This window comes from Nelusetta ayraudi, unplaced genomic scaffold (assembly GCF_046127955.1).
Source record: "Nelusetta ayraudi isolate G7.1 ecotype Tasmania unplaced genomic scaffold, CSIRO-AGI_Nayr_v1 ptg000017l, whole genome shotgun sequence".
Taxonomy (NCBI): domain Eukaryota; kingdom Metazoa; phylum Chordata; class Actinopteri; order Tetraodontiformes; family Monacanthidae; genus Nelusetta; species Nelusetta ayraudi.
The window spans coordinates 5,178,634-5,198,075 of record NW_027466067.1 but is presented as its reverse complement, the minus strand read 5'-3'; the positions used below and the strand labels follow the sequence as shown (position 1 = coordinate 5,198,075).

General features: G+C 41.3%; 1 protein-coding gene across 1 annotated transcript; it reads right to left on the bottom strand.

Moving 5' to 3' along the window:
• Positions 1-530: 530 nt before the first annotated feature.
• Positions 531-17,455, bottom strand: igfn1.4 (immunoglobulin like and fibronectin type III domain containing 1, tandem duplicate 4). Its single transcript, XM_076024386.1, has 25 exons — positions 17,311-17,455; positions 14,596-14,687; positions 13,234-13,266; positions 12,664-12,786; positions 12,145-12,284; positions 10,467-10,566; positions 10,224-10,305; positions 9,954-10,146; positions 9,725-9,838; positions 9,324-9,492; positions 8,940-9,212; positions 8,534-8,752; positions 8,335-8,364; positions 7,156-7,197; positions 5,894-6,009; positions 5,570-5,711; positions 5,189-5,482; positions 4,164-4,466; positions 3,500-3,679; positions 3,275-3,403; positions 3,108-3,187; positions 2,462-2,654; positions 1,332-1,628; positions 872-1,198; positions 531-779 (listed from the first exon to the last, which is right to left on the bottom strand). The coding sequence occupies exons 2-25, from the start codon at positions 14,639-14,641 to the stop codon at positions 775-777; spliced, it is 3,630 nt and encodes a 1,209-aa protein (XP_075880501.1). The 5' UTR covers positions 14,642-14,687; positions 17,311-17,455; the 3' UTR covers positions 531-774.
• Positions 17,456-19,442: the final 1,987 nt, after the last annotated feature.

The window sequence follows — 19,442 nt, the reverse complement described above, 5'->3', positions numbered from 1 at the left end:
CACATCTTGTTTTGTTCACGAAACGTTCCGCCTAGATGATAAAGATGTTACCTTTTACTTTCATCAGCAGTCGAATCATACAGTGGTGACCTAGTTGTGTTGGCAGCTATTCATGCTGTCAGTGTAAAGATACCTTAACTGCGTTTGACAGATGATGCGATGCTTCAGATCATGGGGCCGCTCCTCTTCCATCGGGAGTAAACACTGAGCCACATTTTCTCAAACAATGTTACCCCCCCCCCCCCCCCCTTTAAAAACAAGTATTAAACAAAGTTCAAGGTGTGCCGGTTCTTTTGCTGTGTCTATTATCATTATTATTATTATTGGTAAAAAACGAAACGCGCAGGGTTTACTTTACCAGATTCAGTGCAGATTTGATTTGCAGGTATTAAAATGAAAGCATTCCAATGCCTGCCCAATGCCAAACCCTAAGCCCCCCACCAAAGGGAGAGAGGTACAGTGATATATTACAAATGTGTGGATCAGAAACAAATAAAAAAGACAAAGAACATGACACACAGCCATCAGTTTGATAATTTAATGTAAATTTACAGCATGACATTTTGAGAATTTGACAGATATCTTAGTGTTCTGGTTTGCAACAACATCCCTGCTACATAATTCATGTTCTAATGCCGGAGGCAAGAAAACAGCCACATAAATCAAATCAGTCATATTCCAAATAAACTAAATAAATGAATTACTATTAAGACCACTTAAAATAATTTCATCAGCAACTACTCTCCCATTTTCTGCACATCGCCTTTGGGTCGGTCAGTCTGTGGAGCAAGAAAAGCATAAACAATAAACATGAACAAAAACAAAGCTTTTTTGAAAATACTCATCAAAGACCGTCCTTGGTTAATCTTACCTTTGACAACAAGTTTAGTGGTGCACTCTGCCTTGCCAAGAGGGTTGACCGCGACCACTTTGTATTCGCCACTGTCTTTCGATCGGACGCTGAGAATGTACAGGGAGCAAACGCCAAACGCGTTGGTGATGTAATAGTCTTTGTCCAAGTTGATGCAGACGTCATCCAGGTACCAGGACACTCTCGGCGCGGGGCATCCGCGGACGGCACACGTCATGTAGAGTTGGTATCCTTTCGGCGGAGTGTGGACCTTAAGAGGCACCAGGATGGAGGGAGGCCTCTCAAAGCAGAACTCGCTTGAAATGATTCCGTTTGAAGTTTTCTGAACTGTTCAGGGAGAGAAATCAGAACGACAAAACATAAAATATAGGTACCGTTGCCTTATTGTGCACAGGATTTTTGAAACCTTTGAAGACTTAAGAGGCACATTAATTTCAGCAATACAAGTATCTGCATGTACCTCTGTTGCTGTTGGCGCCCCACGTGGGTGACTGAGATGGATCTGAGGGGCCCATGTCATTCTTGGCGTATACCCTGAAATGGTACTCAACCCCAGGCTGGATATTGTTGGCCGTGTACGTGTTAGTGAAGAGGCGGTCGGCTACCGTTCTCCACACTCTGGTGTTGGAGTCGTGCTGGGACACCATGTAGTAAAGCCGGTCGTCAAGCTCCTGGTCTGGCGAGGGAGCCCACGATATTACCACTTTGCCCTGGACCGTTTGCTCCAGCGCAATTGGTCCTGGAGACTTGGGCTCATCTGGAAAGGTGGAAAAGATTTGTGGTGCTGTTCCTTTTTTGGAAGCAACTCCCATCAATTATAGTAAAATGTTGCTCTCTCTACTTAAATAAATCTACCCAAGTGGAGTTAACACCTTGATTTGAACAGTTACTTATTGACACACAGTAAAAAAGAATATTACAATGTCAAGTTGTCTTGTCTCTGTTAATTTTCCAACACAACATTGAGTTGTCCATTGGATTGTAACACATTTAAAGAATCCATCATCCAAAAACAATATGTCACTAGTCGCATGGCACATAGGCTTTAGTGACATTTTCTAGTCACTGCAGTGACTAGAAAATGGAGACGGTTGGAGAAAATTACACTCTGTAAAACAAACTGTAGCCACACATTTAAACACAAAACAACTACTTTCTAATATTCCTTTTGAAATGGTAATCTTATCACGGTCAGAATCCAGCCAGGGGCCGCATTGATGTTAGCCCACACAAGAGCAGCGAGAGGGCAACACAGCCGCCTGTGCTTAAGTGTCACACTGTGTGCAGTCCCCTTCAGAGGGAGCCGCAGAGCTTGTGAGAAATATCGTCACACGCTACGCTGAATGAGAAACAGGAGGAGGAGGATTTCCACACAGGAGAGAAGCACTTGCTTTGTTGCGCTCTCAACGGATCTAGGACGCGCTGGCGTGTGTGTGCTCTTGGCTGGATCTCTTCGCCAGACACTTTGGTGAATCCCTCTTCTGTCCTTTTTAAGTGCCGTTATCTAGTCATCTACCAGTATTTTCACCACGGAACATAAACACTGTCTCTGCACTGATCCACAAAATAGCCTTGTTCCGCTGCGCTCACCTGTGACTCTGACCTCCACGTCAAAAAAGGCCTCGCCCACAGAGTTTTTGGCCTTGATGGTGTAAATGGCCGAGTCTGAGCGCTTGGACGAGGGGATAACGAGCTGGGACATCCCGTCTGTGTTGATAACCTGGACCCAGGGGGACAATGGCTCGTCGTCCCTCAGCCATGTGATCTCAGGCGGAGGTTCAGCCTGAAGGTAACCAGAGAAGGCGTACAAGACCCCCGTGTGAGCTGTAGGCTGTCATGTTGAACTGGAGTAACATTCATTCCTTTGTGTATTATTTAGTGGGTGTGGGAAAATATAATCCAAAATGCAGAAATAACCACATTTCCCCAGGCTCAGTAATACATCAGCTATTCACATTAAATCCAGTGCTGCCCAAAACTTAGCATTCCCCATTCATTTTTTAATGAGAGTGCCTCGGGGACTGCTGCAGTGGCGGGTCGGCAACTTCAGCGACTTGTCGAGCCAGGCCAGTGAGTGATTTGCACTTTGCAGTCGACGTCAAGCTGCTGCTGCCAATTCTGTCTCAACAGCATAATAAACATATGACTAATTATGTGAGAGCCCTCCTCCCCCTGCTGCCAGGATTGGATGACATGACATATTTAAGTGTGAATGCAGCCCTAAGCGTACTCATACCTCATAGCAAATTTTGACTCGCACAGAGTTTCCTGCTCTGACAACAATGAAGTCCTCTGGGTCTTTAAAACAAGGTCTCACTGGACAGCAAGAAGCACAACATGAAAGGGAGAATAAGCTTTGGACAAATCATTGACATGCACGGATGAAGAGAGTGAAGTACTCACTGTTTGGATTCTTTGCACAGACCATTGCAGAAGGAGGGCTTAGGTCCCCTGCTCCTGACTCATTGATTGCAGAAACCCTGAACTCGTACTCGGCTCCCTCTGTAACTTCCTTCACCGCGTAGCTCTCGCCTAGCAGCATTGCAGGAAGATAATAGAAAGGAAGGAAATTTTTATTTTAAAATGATATTAAAGAACATGAACTGAGCGAGACGGATGAACACAAACCTTCAATTGGTTCATTAACTGCATTCAGGGCAATCCACTGATTTGTGTCCTTCTTTCGCTTCTCCAGCTGGTAGCCAATGATGGGGACTCCCCTGTCGTCCTCTGGGGGGGTCCAGGTCAGGTTGATGCACGTCTTGGAGGCACTAACAACATTTGGGGTCCCAGGTGGTCCAGAGAGTACTGAAGTAAGATCACATTAAACAGGCACGCTTGTTAACTGTAAGCTAAGCATAAGCTTTAAAATGAATTAAAAAAAAATATATATATATACATATGTATATATATATACATACATATACATATGTATATATATATATATATACATATGTATATATATATATATATATATATATATATATATATATATATATATATATATATATATATATATATATATATACATATATATACACATATATATATATATATATACATATCATTATAGCAGGATATTACAAAATATTCCCCTTGGAGTTTGAGGAAGTAGAAGAGCTAAGATAAAAAGTCGACATTGTACAGTGACTCAGTTGTGTTGGTGATAAACGATTCCAAACAAGCTCTAAACCGGTCTGGAGGCATTTTCATTTATTACACCCTGAGGGAATTTAGCATGGGATTTGAGGTGAGGAGGCAAATAAGGATTTGTTTTTTGCTCTGCACTTACTCATCACACCAGCCATAATGCTATCAGTCGTCTCCAGGGCATCGCTGACGCCCTCTGAGTTTTCTGCACAGATGCGGTAGTTGTACTTCTTCCCGTGAGTCACGTTCCTGTCCCTAAAGCTGGTCTTCTCAGCCAAAATGTCCCCCACGTTTGTCCAGAGGTTCTGTCCGGCCTGCTGCCTCTGCACGGTGTAGTTGGTGACAGCGGCACCGCCATCGTCCTTTGGAGGCTTCCATTGGATCTCAATGACTGAAGAGGTGGTTTCGACAGTCTCCACCGGACCCTCAGGCGGGCCTGGCCGATCTGTTGCAGCGTCAGAGGAATGATTAGCACGGTGCTACATACAAGGAATAGGTGTGGAGTGTGCCAGAATTCACACTTCTTCAACACAGCGTTTTTTAAAGGTTCATATTGAGACACTGAGAACTGCTGGAGCAGTCACAGTGGTCCCAAAAATTGAATGTGTGATGACGGACACGGATTCAGGTCATATTGATGATGTAGTGAATGGAAGGGGCGTGGTGGCATGACATTACTGTGCAAGCGAACGTTAATTAGCTTAACATTAGCCAATGCAAACAAAGTTGTCAGGCTTTTATGAACTTTAAACATGTCTTTACTATCTGTTTGCGATTTCCTGTTGAAAAAGTGAAGGACAAAGAAGTGGGGGTGCAAATTACTTCCAGAAAAAAAACCCAAAAATAAAACAGCAGTACACAGTTTAGGACTGGGGGTATAATGGCTGTGATTTCCTCTGGTTTTCCCCCACAACCAAAAACATGAATGTTAAGTTAATATCCAGTGTGCAGAAGACAATGTGTCACAGGCATTGAGATTGGAGTAACGTATTTTCTAGCATCCCTGCTTTTAGTAGTTTTCAAAATGTACTGACAGTTCGAATTGGGCTACATGCCTTAGCTAAGCAAATTGTTGAGCGTGTTAGTGAAAGTCTTTGGTTTGACAAATTCTTTGTTTTTTGTTAAGATTCTTTTTTTTGTTTGTTTTGTTAGGGTTTTTTTCCCTACCCAGCACAATAAGTTGAGATGTAGCCTCCACAACTCCAAATGGGTTTTTGAGTTGAATTTTTATTTCCCCTGCGTCCGTCCTCAGGCAGTCTCTGAGCAGCAGGCGGCTGTGATTGGGTTCCCTGGTAATCTTGACCCCTCCTCCGTCTTTGATCTCAGAGCCGTCTCTAAACCAGCTCACCACCAGAGACTCTTGGGGAGTAAAGGGCATCTTGAAAGTGGCATTCTGACCAATTCTTATGATCACAGGTTTGGAGAACTTGTGAAGGTCATCCGGGTCAAACTCGGGCACATCTGTGCAAAACACAGTCCCATCAGTTTAAGTACACAGGAGATACCGCAGAATGTACTGTACATACGTACAACAGCATGCAATATTACCTCCAACAGTTAGCTTTCCTTGTGTGCTCAGGTCTCCTGTTACGAAACGGTAAACTCCAGAGTTGTCATCGCTACAGTTCTGAATTACGAGCTTGTGATTAGTTCCATCTTTGGTAATGGTGACCCCTGAGCCAGAAGTGAGCTAGCAGATGAAAAAAAGGAACATTTGCAGGGAAATTATTTAAAACTAATTTTGTAAGTGCACATTTTCATCTATCTGTCTATCTATCTATCTATCTATCTATCTATCTATCTATCTATCTATCTCAATGGCATAGAAAAAAAATCTCTTTCTTGGGCAGTTGTGAGAACGTGGCTTTTTACCTGCTCTCCGTCTTTGAACCAGGCACCGCCACAGTCTTTGTTCATCATTACATTCAACTCGGCTGGTTTTCCAAGATGAACATACGTATCAGAGAGTCCGCAGGTAATTTCCGCCTCTACGCCAAACAAAAACAAGGTGACTCCGTGCTTTGCATATTCATACAGCAGCTCCGACTGGAGGATTACCATGGAAGAAAGTACACAACAATGAATCACAACTGCGACACATGCTTCTGTTTCAGCTCGGTGGTTCCACAGTTGCTCCGATAAGATGTTTTATTGATATCAGCCCCTGCAAAAATGGGTTACCCTTGAGTATTAATGGGAGAAAAAAGAATAACAATTCGCAGAGAGGAAATAAAACAAAGTATAACCGTGTCTGTTTGTGTTTCAACAAATTGGGATGCACATTTAATAGAGTTCCGAGTTGCACAACTTCTAAAGCCAGACATCAGAAGCAAGCAGCAGTGACGAGCAGCAAACAAAGAAGAAGAAAACAAGGACATTAGCCCAACAAGACCGTTGCATTAATATCACATTCAAACATGTCTGTTTTTTTTCCTTTTATCCAAGTCCAAGCGCAGCTCATGAAAGGCAGTGTTTGCATTATCGCGCTCCCTCCTGCTTTTGAACCCTGCATGTGACCTCAATTCTAGCTGTGGCACTATTTATTCAGCGAGATTGTTCTAATGTGAACTGATGAGATTAGTAGATAGCTGCTGTACAGATTATCTAACGACAACAATGGCACTGAAGGCAATCCTCACCCTGTTTCTCAGTATAATCGTTGCACTTTGGTGCTGAGAAGTTTTTCGTGATGGAGCTGTTTTCTTTCTGCATGACTTGGAATCTGCCAGTAGCTGCACGCCTCTTTTCCAGTTGTGTTTTTTTTTTGGTTGACAGATCAAATGCGGCCAAATCGCTGACGAGATTAAACGCAGCCAAAAATAAATTGAAAGTGTTCTTTCAAAACGCTGCCGTGAAAGGCATCAAGAAAAAACCTTCAGCACCCAGAGGCATAAATGGTGCCTTTAAGACGAACGTTCCCTTGGATTGTGGGTCATTTAACTAGTTTTGTTACTCATATTTTTTAAAACTGATGTTGTGTTTTAAAGTTATCGTTGTATTCTGTGTTTGGCATCAACCTGCAAAATGCGGTTCGGTGCAAACTGCTGCATGTACTGCATGACAATTGGTCATTTAAATTGGATTTTAAACTCCTTCCACTCAGTGTGTTGTGTTTTCACTTTTGTCTCTCTTACCGTCTTCAGCTTCGACCGCTGGCGTCTCGTCTGACTGACCTGCTGATGATCAACACAGTATTAAGTATATATATATTGCGATATTGCAATATATTATACTTATTGCAATCAAATAAAAATATAAAAAATACTCACTCAAATAAAATGTATAAAAAAAAGTACATGTATATACTCAATTAAATTAATTCCTTCTGCTAAATATGCTAATATTTCCATTTTATGTGTATTTGAAGAAACAGAAACTTGACTTGCAAGTCGCTGGACTGTATGTGTGCAGGTGTCCCTCACAAGATGTGGAACACTGCAGCTGTGACTAGTCAGTGATAATCCTCGAGTACACAGCTGTGAGTCAGTGTCGGCGCTGGTGCAACTGTGACTAGTCATTCAGTTTGAATTATTTGAAATCTGATATAGAGAACGTATAGAGAATATAGAGATGTATCATAAACTGGTTGGCTTAACGCACCATTTGGACGGTGGGCTTGATCTCCACCCTCTGGCTGTATCCCACTAGGGGGTTTTAAACAACCGCACACATGACGCTACATTGTTGTTGTTTCCAGGAGCGTCTCGTTTTCCGTTCCATCACTGCTCTTGCTTGTGAATGCACAGATTTGTGGGGGGAGAAAACTAATTTTGATCTGCATTGTTACATATTTGATTGTTGTATTGTTGGACTTGATAAGATGTTTAATGGAGTTTTCTACTACTGCCAGTATTGATACAGATAGTATCAATAATAATCATTAGTGTCAGTAATAACTAACTTACCGCTGAATACAAAGTTATTTTAGGTTTATAACTTTGCAGTAAGTGAAAGGGGCCATTCAAATAGCAGAATACAAGCTATTAGGCAAGATAATTACAATATTAGATTTTGATAAATATATTAAAGCTAAGCAAAATGAACAGTGATGATGACATATTTGGTGGAAAATATGTCAGAAACAGGGCAATACAGTGGCAGCATCATGACAGCAGTGACTCTTTGAGCAGACCAAATATTAGAAGACTGAGTTTTAATCTATGTCATGAGAGGTAAGTTTGGTAGGTTGGTTGGGATAGAAAGATAGATAGATATGCACTGTAAACAGTACATTTAATACAGTGTTATATACTATATATCAACTACAACTGAATTTCATTTATAAAACTTATTCTTCTGTTTGTGTTCCTTACCAGGTGTGCTTTCCTCCGCTGGTGCTGGCTCTGTTGAACATTAAAACTTGTCAATGTTTCGACAAGTTACTGCATCATTACAGTGCAAGTCAACTAAAACGATACCATTATTGAAGATCATGCTTGAATATAAAACGACTCATCAGTTTTGATGAACACATTCAAATCTTATTCTGAACGTTGTGCTTGGCATTCTTACTGGGTTTGGGTTTGGCAGGCGACGGAGCTGGAGGGGCTTCAGGTGGAGGTGCAGCCGCCGCCGCTTCTTTTGCTACCTTAATCTGTTCTTTTATGACCTCCCTCTCCTTCTCTAACTTGACTTGCTGCTCCTCGGCGACCTTCTGCAGATCTATCCCAGCGCCTCCTGCTCGTGTTGTTTTCCTTGCGGATTTTTTGCCCTTCTGCGCATCTTTATCAGCTGTATTGAACATCGAAGGGGAAAAGAGCCGTGCAATGTGTTAAATGTGGCATGTCAGAGTGTGAGGAAGCATTCGGTGTGACTTGAGGTTTCTAATTGTTCCTTCTGTGAATCATCACAGCCGTGATTGGCATTTCTTTTTGTTATTTATTTTTTTTTTTTGTGTTGGTGTCGTCTAATGTCCTACCTTCGACAATAAGCCAAGCGTTGCAGGATTTTATTCCGGCGCAGGCAGAATAAATTCCCTTGTCTACCACCATGCAGTCTTTGACCACCAGCCTGTGAATCAGCTTGTCCTCAGAAACCTCAATATCGTATTTATCCCCTTGTTCCAGCGGCAGATTCTTGCCAAACCACAAAATCTTGGAGAAGGGATTTGACAGCACGCATTCAAAAACAGCGTCTTCTCTCTCCATTGCCTTCACTTCTTGGATTTTCACTAAGAAGTCCACCGCGGGGACTGTAAACAAAGATAAGAGATAAAAGAGAGAAACAAAAAAACCCAAAACAATCATTGTATTTTTGTTTCATCTGCTCTGATCCCGCAGACTAAAGAAAGCTTAAGACTCACCTTTAAATTCCGTCGAAAACATCGTCACATCCTCCACATCCAACTGGTACAGCCCAGCATCGTCTGGCATCAGGTCCCTCATACTGAAAACGTACTTTCTCCCGATTTGTTTGAGGCTGTGTCGCATCTTCTCTCCCAGCTCCTTTGTATATGGGACCATTACACCATCCTGTGAGAGAATGAATTTCTTTTATGATCCTTTTCATCCTCCTCTGTAATTGCAGCATCTTGTAAACAGCTTGAGGAAAGGTGACCAATCAGCATGGCAATGGCACTCGTGAACACAAAGGATTATTGACTTGATTGCTTCCAAGGGAGGAGGTGGTAAAAAGCAATAGGACCTGTGAAGGACACCAATTCATGCCGACTTTATCAAACTTTCGCAGGAGAGGAAGACTGACCTTGTACAGGAAAATAGACTTGCTGGGCTCAATGAGATCCATGTCAAGCTCAAAGGATGCGGTTCCGTCTGCGTGCACATGAATTGGTTTCAGATTCGACAGGTTCCTGACAAACTGGGGGCGACGGGAGAATAGGAAAATTGATGGTCAACAACGTTTTCAAATGAATCCATGTGACAGACAGTTGTCAGCTGTCCTCTCCAGGATAATCGGCCCACGATCTACAGACCTGCGCTTGTTCTTCTTCACGTTCTTTCTTCATCTCGTTCAGCTTCTTGAGCATCCAGCGAAAGTCGGTCACTCCATATTCGGCGCACAGGGACTCGTAGTCTTTCTTGTCGGAGCTCATTAGGAGCTCCCAGAACTTGGGATCAATTTCGCCGTCCTTTTTTTCAACTTCCTCTGACTTGGCCACGATTTTGCTGTGAATCATAACGAGGCCCGTGTGACTGGTCCACAGTGGGAATCAAATGAAGGACGGTCTGAAATGCAAACCTACCTCTTCCTCTTCAGCACTTTCTTAAAATTCACTTCAGTCGCCTCCGTCGGTTGCTGGGCTGCTTTGTTCTTGTTGAAACCAACTGAAGGAGAAGAAGAAAAAGTTCAAATTATTGAGTGCTTACGAGACCCCCATTAAAAAAAAAAAAACCAAGACATTCGCTTTGTACAAAGCTAAATGTGAAATACAATTGGGTGTAATGATATAATCCACATTATTTAGACGTTGTGAAAGAATCCTCACCTTCAATAACATTCAGGACAACTGTCACTACCGCTTGCCCGTATTCATTTACTGCAAAACACTTGTACGTGTCGGCTTGATCGGGCATAACATTTGGCATCTGCAACATAGAAAACATACCACAACATAAGCCACATACCGGGGAAATGAAACATTTGTATGCTTGTTATATTAAATCTTGTGCCGTGATAATTTGTGTCTTTTTCAGGCCTTTAATTTCATATGGAACTGCAGTTAATATCTTATGGGTAATTATCCAAGAAAGAAACTCTCCCGATCCACAAAAAAAAGAAAAAGGAAAAAAATGCTTGTTTTCAGCAAAAAAAAAGTGACACTTTCTGGTACCTCACACATCCGGAAGGAGACAAAAGGTGGCAGTGAGGCTGTCGCAAAATGTGGAAGGAAAATCTAATAGGGATTGTTGGCACTAGCCTGAGAGAGGTATCGGTGCCCTTTCTGATGCCACATAGAGCTGATTTCCAGAACTGTATGTTTTAGCACACACTTGTGGTGGGGTGGTGAAGGTGGGGAGAGCAAAATAAATAAAGGATGGACTTTTCCCTTCTCTGGGGAGTTAATTGATTGCCACAGAGAATTGTTGCACACATTGCTGAAGTGAAGACATGGGAGTTTAAAGCAACACAGCAGCAGTTTTCGCTAACCTTAAAATAAAGTCATTTTAATGATTCACTGACTTGTAACATTTGAGAATGGCAACCTTTCCCATGGCACGGCACATCGACCTGGGCTGGCTGAGGACCTCGAAACATTGCCTGCCCAGTACCCTTTATCACCTTTCCCTATGCCAACAGTTCACACACCACCATCAACACCTCCTGCCTTGCTAAAATCTGCGCGGTCACGAGTCTCCATGCCCCATGTTTGCAATGACAAAGGTGCCAAAGAGACCAAAGAAGATGCTTTGAGAGAAAGAGAAGACAAGAGAATAGCTGGATAGAAGAATGGAAAGGCTTGTTTTAGTCAAAAGGTGCCTGGCAGAATGTGCCTGTGCTTTACTGGACTTTTTTATTAAAATAAATGTAATGGAAATTGAAACATTTCTGTCTTGAGACAAATTTAATCGCCACGTCCTGTTTGTGTTTTTTTTCATTTGTTGGTCTTTTATCATTTTAAATCCTTTCCCTTTGTGAAAGTACAGAATTGTTATGAGGATAAGAAATGGTGGGGTGAAATGTCTTTGAAGTTCAGAAAAAGGCCATATTTTCTCGCAAATTGTTTTATATTCATTATGTGCTTTATAGAAGGTTCCTTCAAAATGGGCTATGTCTTAAAAAGAAAATACATATCCCCCGTGACACTGCACACACAACAGGGCACTTTGATTGAAACACTCACGCACTTGCTACATAGTCAGGCTGCCTCCTGGTGTGTGGCTATGTACCTTTTCCTTTTACATTTTTCAATTTCCCTCAGCACTGAGAAAAATTAGGGTAGACACAGTCAACCTATTTCACTGAACCGCGAGCATGCTCATCTCACAATGTGTAAAATCCCCTCACTGCAAAGAAAAAGATTATCTGTAAAGCACATTTAAAGGTTGGATGATAATATTGTTTAAGAGCTGCTCTTAGCTGCCTGCTCTTTATTTCATGTCACTATTTACACCTCCCCTTTGCTTCAGCGTGTTGTGTTGCTGTGGCTGGGCTGCATCACTTACCTCAAACGTATGCTCATTGGAATTGGCGTCATATTTCGTCTGGTATCTCGACGTATCAGACACATCTCCATTATTTCTGCTCCACGTCACGGTCGGCTGCGGGTCTCCGGTGACAATGGCTTTGAAAAAGGCAAACTTTCCTAGAGGAGATAAAAAAAATAAATCTATTCAATTAGGGATCAATGTGATTTTTGGTATTTGTATGATGATTAGTGACAAATTGTTTCATAATCTCCTCAGTGATGGACGACCCAGACATTGTCCAGACACCTTTCACCTAATGCAATGATCTGAAACCTTAGCCTTTGGCTTTTCTCACACCCTTAAAGGCCTTTGCTAATATTAGTCTACTGGAATTTCATCAGCATGATGAAGCAGCCTGATTTTATGAAAGCACGCTGACCTGCTTCTGGTGGATGAGAGTCATGGATAATCCATCATGCTGACTAACGTCAATTATAAAAGGTGAATCCTCTGTGAGACAGAGGTTTTAAGGGGATCCCCAACTATCAGTCCTACCTTCTTGGATGGTCAGAGCGATTGGCTTGCGGGTGAAGTCTGGATGGCTCTTTCCCTCCGGGAGCGTCTCAATGAACTGTGTAATCATCACCCCAGGGACCCGTGATCTTTTCTTGATCCCCGCTGTGAGTATCGGAAAATGAAATGTCATAGACAATACACTAAACAGTAGGGTAATGAAAAGAACGGCCAAAAAAAAAAAAAAAAAATCCCCAACAGACTCGCCCTGGCAAACTCCCTTCTCTTTTTAACGATCCAATAATCAAACATGTAAACCATGCGGAAACACATTCTAACACGAGACGTATTAGAATGTTTTATGTTAACTGCCTCCAACAGTTCATGATTATCTATTTTATTCTACATTCTAGTGTTCCATTCATTTTTTTAGTCCAGAATCTGACACCTGAAATTCCTCCTGAGGACAGATATGAGGTTTGCACCTGCATATCTACGTACCGCACATGTACGCTCAGCATATTAATAAACACATTGGATCAGTTCCTCATGCCTGAAGAAGCCTTTCAGACAACGGGATCAGTTGGCTGATCACGGTTTCCCTGAGCATACCTTCTTTACCATTGAAGTGGTCCTCATCAAGGTCTGATGAGGAACATGTCAAAGAGCATATACAGCACGTCAGCACAGCAGCAGCGTGGAATTGTGGATTTAACTTAAATAATTCACCTTGGTGAAAGATTTTAATGTATGACAGCAGAAATGTGGTACGATGGAAGACAACGCGGTTGTGGTGTTTAGTAGATGAGTGTAACAGTCCTCATTAAAGGTCCATTGTCTAAAATTTAGTGGTGTCTAATGGAGCTTTCCCACCACCACCTACAGTACTTGGCTCAGTTCTACTCGGTTTGGTTCCAATGCGTGTTTTGCCTTTAGTAAAATAGACGAGGTAAACAGCCAGGTGCGGTCAGGTGGTACCATGACATATAGCATCAAAGGACTTTAGGGCAGCCCTGCCCTGGCGATTGTGACTCAATTGAAATACATTAAAAAAATACTAAAGCCAAGTAGAGTCAAGTTGAGGTGAGTATTGCTAACAATGTGTAATGGAAAAGCCACAATTGTGAGAAAGCATATTACAAACTATGCTAATGCTTGTCTTCAAATGTCCTACTTGATCTCTTACTTATACCCGGCATGATGTCATTATGAAACCCGAAGCAGATCAGTTTTCCAGGACTACTGTAAAAATGCAATATGGTGACCTTTTTAAGGCGGCTCCTCACTGATGCTTAGCAAGGGGTACCACATTAGTTGTTTGTATTCCATTTCATTGCAATAGATCCCTGCACACACTGGGCCTTGTAATAGTGTAATAGTTTGAGCATCTTTCCTTGTTTGTCCATGTCATGCTGCAGCATAATTTGTATACCGCAATCAATCACTGAAAACAATGACAAATGACCATGAAAAAAAAAGAAAGAAAAGAGACTCATTTTGATATCCACTGGTGCATCAAGCCTGGAAACTCCATCTGTTACCAGGTATGCAGTGTATATTTCTCTTTTAATTTATCTCTTCTGCTTGTCATGAAAAGCCGAAGTGTGTGGAGCCCGCAGCAAGGCAGATGATGACACATTTATGTTCTTAAGTGCTACCGCAAAGCACACGTTCACTGCTTGAGAACATGTGCATTTTGATAGAACTGTGAAAAAGTCATCTGGAGAGTTTGTTTTGATCAGATTTCCTTCAAAATAAGAACACTGTCAACACATCTTATATTCTAACTCATTTCTAACTCAAAAGAAAACACATTATGACATTGAATAATAATAATAATAATAATAATAATAATAATAATAATAATAATAATAATAATAATAATAATAATAATAATAAACTCCTCAATATAACAGTTTTTTTTGATCTTTTGAAATGCTACATTCCAAAGCAAACTGAGATATGGGCCTTTACCTTGGCCTGTGCCGGTGCCATCCGTCACCACTGAGCGTCGAACCATCTTGCTTCCTTTGATTCCTTGATGGACTGTACAAAACTTTCTTCAGCTGTAGACAATAATACACAGATGAATGGCACAGTATGGATTTCAGTCATAAAATACAAAGATAACCTGTTTTTTTCCCAGCCTTTCTTGTTTCAGGTTGCTGACATTTTTCTTGATGTCAAAACTAAGATTGAGCGTAAGATCTTTGTTTGTTTGTTTTTTGTTTATTGGCAGGAGTTATTGAAGTCAACTCGTAAAAATGTGTCACACTGAAATTTTTAATAGTGCAACACTAAATGGAATCAGAAACGTGTAACAAGAAAACTCCTCCTTTAGTTTGAGTTTGACCTTTTGCTCGCATTGAAAAGAAGTCGGCAAACGCTACATCACAGTCTATTATTAGGGCGTGCTTGCAACGGGCATCGCAAGTGTGATGAACGGCCTCTTTTATTAAAGTCTGATCTCGTAACCTTTAACTTTGTTTACGTTGTCATTTTGACTGGAATACATTTTTAGTTAACTGGCTTGGTTGGATAATCTCTTATAGATTAAAATAGCAATTATATGGTAGGCAATTAAGCTTTTTGTTCGTCAAAGAGCAGATTGCCTACAGCTAGAATATACTATCTACAGAGCAGCATTTTGCAATTTCGGTATGGGTGTTTGCTTCACAGGCTTGCTGAAGAGACACCTGTGTTCCCAAATTGTAAATATTGATTGTAATCTGCCCTTGCCCTTGCCCCGACACCGACGGCATGCACGGCCACCGATGTGTATTTGAGATGTTTAATTAAAAATGGATTGAAACGCACCGAGTAATCTTCCCAGCTAACCACTGAAAAATAAATCTGAAGTATTGACTGAGAATGTGTTTGCCCTCAAAGTAATAATTGCAGATTCTGTCTGTTAGGTGCTGTCGTGACAAGGCATAGAACTAAAATACACAGTTTTCAAACCTCCCTGAAGTTTAAAGGCAAACCAGAAATCTGTCTGATCAAACATCTGACTCCACTCTTTAGCTTTAGCAGCTGTCGCTAATAAAGACATTTTATCTTCTTCAAAACGAAAGACGTTTTTGACTTAGATTCCTACCTCCAGCTAGCACATAGCAACACAACTTAATTTAATACTTAAAGAGTTTTCCTTGTTTTCCTTTTCAAGACACATTTGATCATCTAAAACCATCCTTATGTAAATAACATACAGGCATCTTGTAAAAAACAAAACAAAACAAAACTGAGTTTTGAGAATTGGAACAAGCTTTTTTTCACCACCTAAGTCGACTCAGGCCAAACCCTTGTCTTGCAAGTACAAGCGCGTGATATTTTGAGCTGTGGAAGCGTGAGAAAATGGGACGGACATTTGATAGGTCACATGCCACATAAAAGTTGACGTCCCATTTTGACATTTTGATATGCGCGCATATCATTTTTGATGAGCCAATGCAGTTTTAAAGCGCTGTGAAATCAAATTCTGGTGTACAGTCATTTTACCTATATTGCAGCGCATTCCCATCAGCTAAAGGGTTAATTTTACACCTGAATGGCTTTATAGGAGTGTCATGTACGATGCATCACATCTTCAATACACAGTATCAATGCTCTATTTATACTTTTAACTGTGCAACTGAGTTAGAGAGCACATGTAGTTGCTCTTAAAATCTAATTGCAGGATGTTCAAATTTCTGAGCTCCACAAACATTTGAAGCCTTTGAGCTGTTTTCTCCTGGGTTTCATGTCACATGCGGCCAGCTGCTTGTGTGACCCGCGCTGAAACACCGCACTGCAGAGTGTACTCAGGCCGACTGGGAGCATCATAAAAATGATTAAAAGCGAGCCACTACTACAGGCATGTATGGAGAACTATGTATGGTGCCGAGGCCGATCATGTGAAAGAGCTGTGAGTGTCAGGTCTGCTCAGCGCGGGTTATTACCGAGCTCTCTCTTTCCACTTTAGGTAGAAATAGATTTAAGGGTGTGCAATGTATCTTTTGCCCTGCTGAGCAGTAAAAACTTGAGAGAGTGAGCAGGTGGAAGTCATTTCTGATATTGTACATTCTTTTCTTTGGGTATTGGTTACTAATTAAATTAAATTAATTAATTTTCCTTTGGGAACACTTCTGTGTTTGGTATCGCATATTGATTGAAGACGTGACGAATACAAATTTTGAATTTGATTGAATATTTAAAATTACAAACTAAGCAAAGGCTGCGTAAACACACCCATTGATTATGGACAGTAATTACGGCACACAAAGTAACCACAAGTATTAAGTGATGAATATAAATATAAAGTACGATAAAAGAGCTACTTCCTGACAGGAATTTTAATTACACTTCCATTGATTCTAGAAGCCCACCTATTTGCATTTCTTAAATGCAAGAAATGACTCCTGAGACACTATATTTTCATTTTCACAAAACTCTTTTAAAAACTTACAATAAGTACATTAAAAAAAACAGTTGAATAAAAATAAATAAATAATTGGCTACCCAATGAGAGCAGAAAACAAAATAAAGTCTTGTTTCGGCCCTTGTCACAGATTTCTACTTTGTTGGATTAGATTCTAAAGGGTGAAGCATTTTTAAGGATTAGCACAGTATTAAAGATTATAGTCAACTATAAATACCTAATACATCTTTGTCTGAGAGTGTTGCCTTATGTCAGATGAATGATAAACTCACCTCACTAACTCCTGTGATCCTCTAGAGTGCTGCTGCCTCCAAGTCTGATATTTGAGTGTTGCTTCCTTGGTCCGTGGAGCTATTAAATCCTTTCTGGAATGCCAATGACTGCGAAGAGCAACTCACGTTGTCAGGGCTGGTGCCAGGCTGCCAAGAAAGGGGATTGCATATTTGTTTTTGGTGTGAATCACATCCTCCAGTAAAAGGTGGGAGGGGAGAATGCCAAGGCTGGCTCTAAGCCTCTACGATGGGATGACCATGAGGGTGACTGTGAGCCTTTCTTAGGGGTGGTCTCACTGGTATGCATTTTCTGTCTGAGAGATGTCTGCCATCAGACTGCCAGCGTATGTTTTTTTTTTTTTTTTTTTAATAATGGTTCCTCCAGATGGTGGCCTGATCACGCCATGTGATCTTGTATCACTTTCACTTGGACCTCAGAATTGGGAATGTGAGAAACAGGTGTAATTATTTCTAAAATTGATATATTTGCTGGTTATGCCACTCGAGTGGAGAGGATAAAAAAAGAGAGAAATCATTGGCCGTCAAAGTGTTGACAGTCAAGCCTGCTAGTGTTGACAGTGGTGTGAAATTATGGTTACAGAATATATTAATGTTTGAATGCACTAATGACTATTGACACAAACTAAAAATACAAGGTGTTTATCAGGTGTGGCGTGTTTGAAAATATTAGCTCAGTGCTCAGAATCTCATAAATCTCCTGTTGTGTCAGAGGCTTGTCCAATAAACTTCCATAAATTCGAGGCATCCTGCTTTTAAAATTGTGTTTGTTGGACGTTCAGTCCTCAGTCATTGTGTCCTGTCTGTCTAGGAAAACAAACCAGCACAGGTGACCATCCGTCAAAACAACGGCCAAGTGCTAAGTAATGCTTGTGAAGAGACAGGAGGTGATGTAACCACTGGTTGCAGAGGAAATCCACCCACTCAGGACGAGATGCAGTTCTTGTTGTCACTTCAGGTAAAAGTCTCTTACATAATGAAGGACACGGCAGTCGACCAGCAGACAAGCATTTGCATTTTATGGTGTATCATCCACAAAGATGGGAGATTCCTCTGAAAGCAATTTAAATGTAAATTTGTGTCAGCTGAGGTCTTTTCTCTTTCCACTTGGATTTGTACCTTGAAGTATTTTATGAAATTAAAAAAGACAGAAAAAAAATCAGCGGTTTACGGGGGGAAGGTGATGGTGTATTATGTGCAAGTGTTGAAGTATATCCTGTTACAAGCCTCTTAATGTTCACTGAAGTGGTTCACTGACGTAGTCCAGGAAGAATGGCATGCCCGGTTGGCTTGGTTTTGGGGTCACGGAGGTTTGGTTGCCTGCCTGGTACCATTTTGCGAAAATTTTCTGCACTTATGAAATCACATGGACTCGTGTGCTAGCTAGCTACTGATAGCCGGGTAAACCGTGTTGGTGTTCAATACTGCTTTTTACGGCAATGTTTTACTGTAAAATGTGGTGTGTTCCGGGCATGCGACCAAAGTTATACTCTAGGCCAAGAGTCATTGGTTTGGGTTGTATGCCCCAGCACACTGGAACATACATAATGCTCTGCCTCTTTATCTTTGCTCGATCTATTACTTCGAAGTGAGCTGAAGGTGTGTGTGGGCTGGATCATCTCCTCTAAACTTTACCCTTAACATTTAGTGTTCTGGTTTTAGTGCACTGTAATTGAATTAATAACGAGAATTACTTTTTCCTGACCCATTTATTTGTGTGACATTCCCTGGTTTGCTTTCTGTGCTTTCTGTGCTCGCAGGGTCGATTCAAAACTTTGAATGTCTGGGTCCACTTGCATAGACAATCAGTTACGGTAAATGTTTTTTATTGTGGGGGGGGTTGTGTTTGTAACTTGGTGTATAATGGACTCGACCAATACACTGACTACATCCAAATCAGATAAATGATCTGTTGAGGTGATTGAGGACATTCTGTAAGAGAGGACAGGATGTGAGTGGTCATTCTAATCACTCATGGGGCAGAGGTACTGCAGTGGGAACTTAAAACCACGGCCTACTTATTGTGATCTCAGAAATAATACAGCTATGTGAGCTTTAGGCACGACTGAATGTGTGTATTTCGAGCAGCGTAATAAAATGGATGTGTGTCTTGT

Bases quoted from the DNA above. Each gene is read 5' to 3' on its own strand.
- igfn1.4 (XM_076024386.1), bottom strand. From the start codon at position 14,641: ATGGTTCGACGCTCAGTGGTGACGGATGGCACCGGCACAGGCCAAG. The intron at 3,404-3,499 runs GTTTGTGTTCAT...CAATGCTGCTAG, and splicing joins AGTTAATGAACCAATTGAAG to GCGAGAGCTACGCGGTGAAG. The intron at 1,629-2,461 runs GTGAGCGCAGCG...CCACCTTTCCAG, and splicing joins CGTGGAGGTCAGAGTCACAG to ATGAGCCCAAGTCTCCAGGA.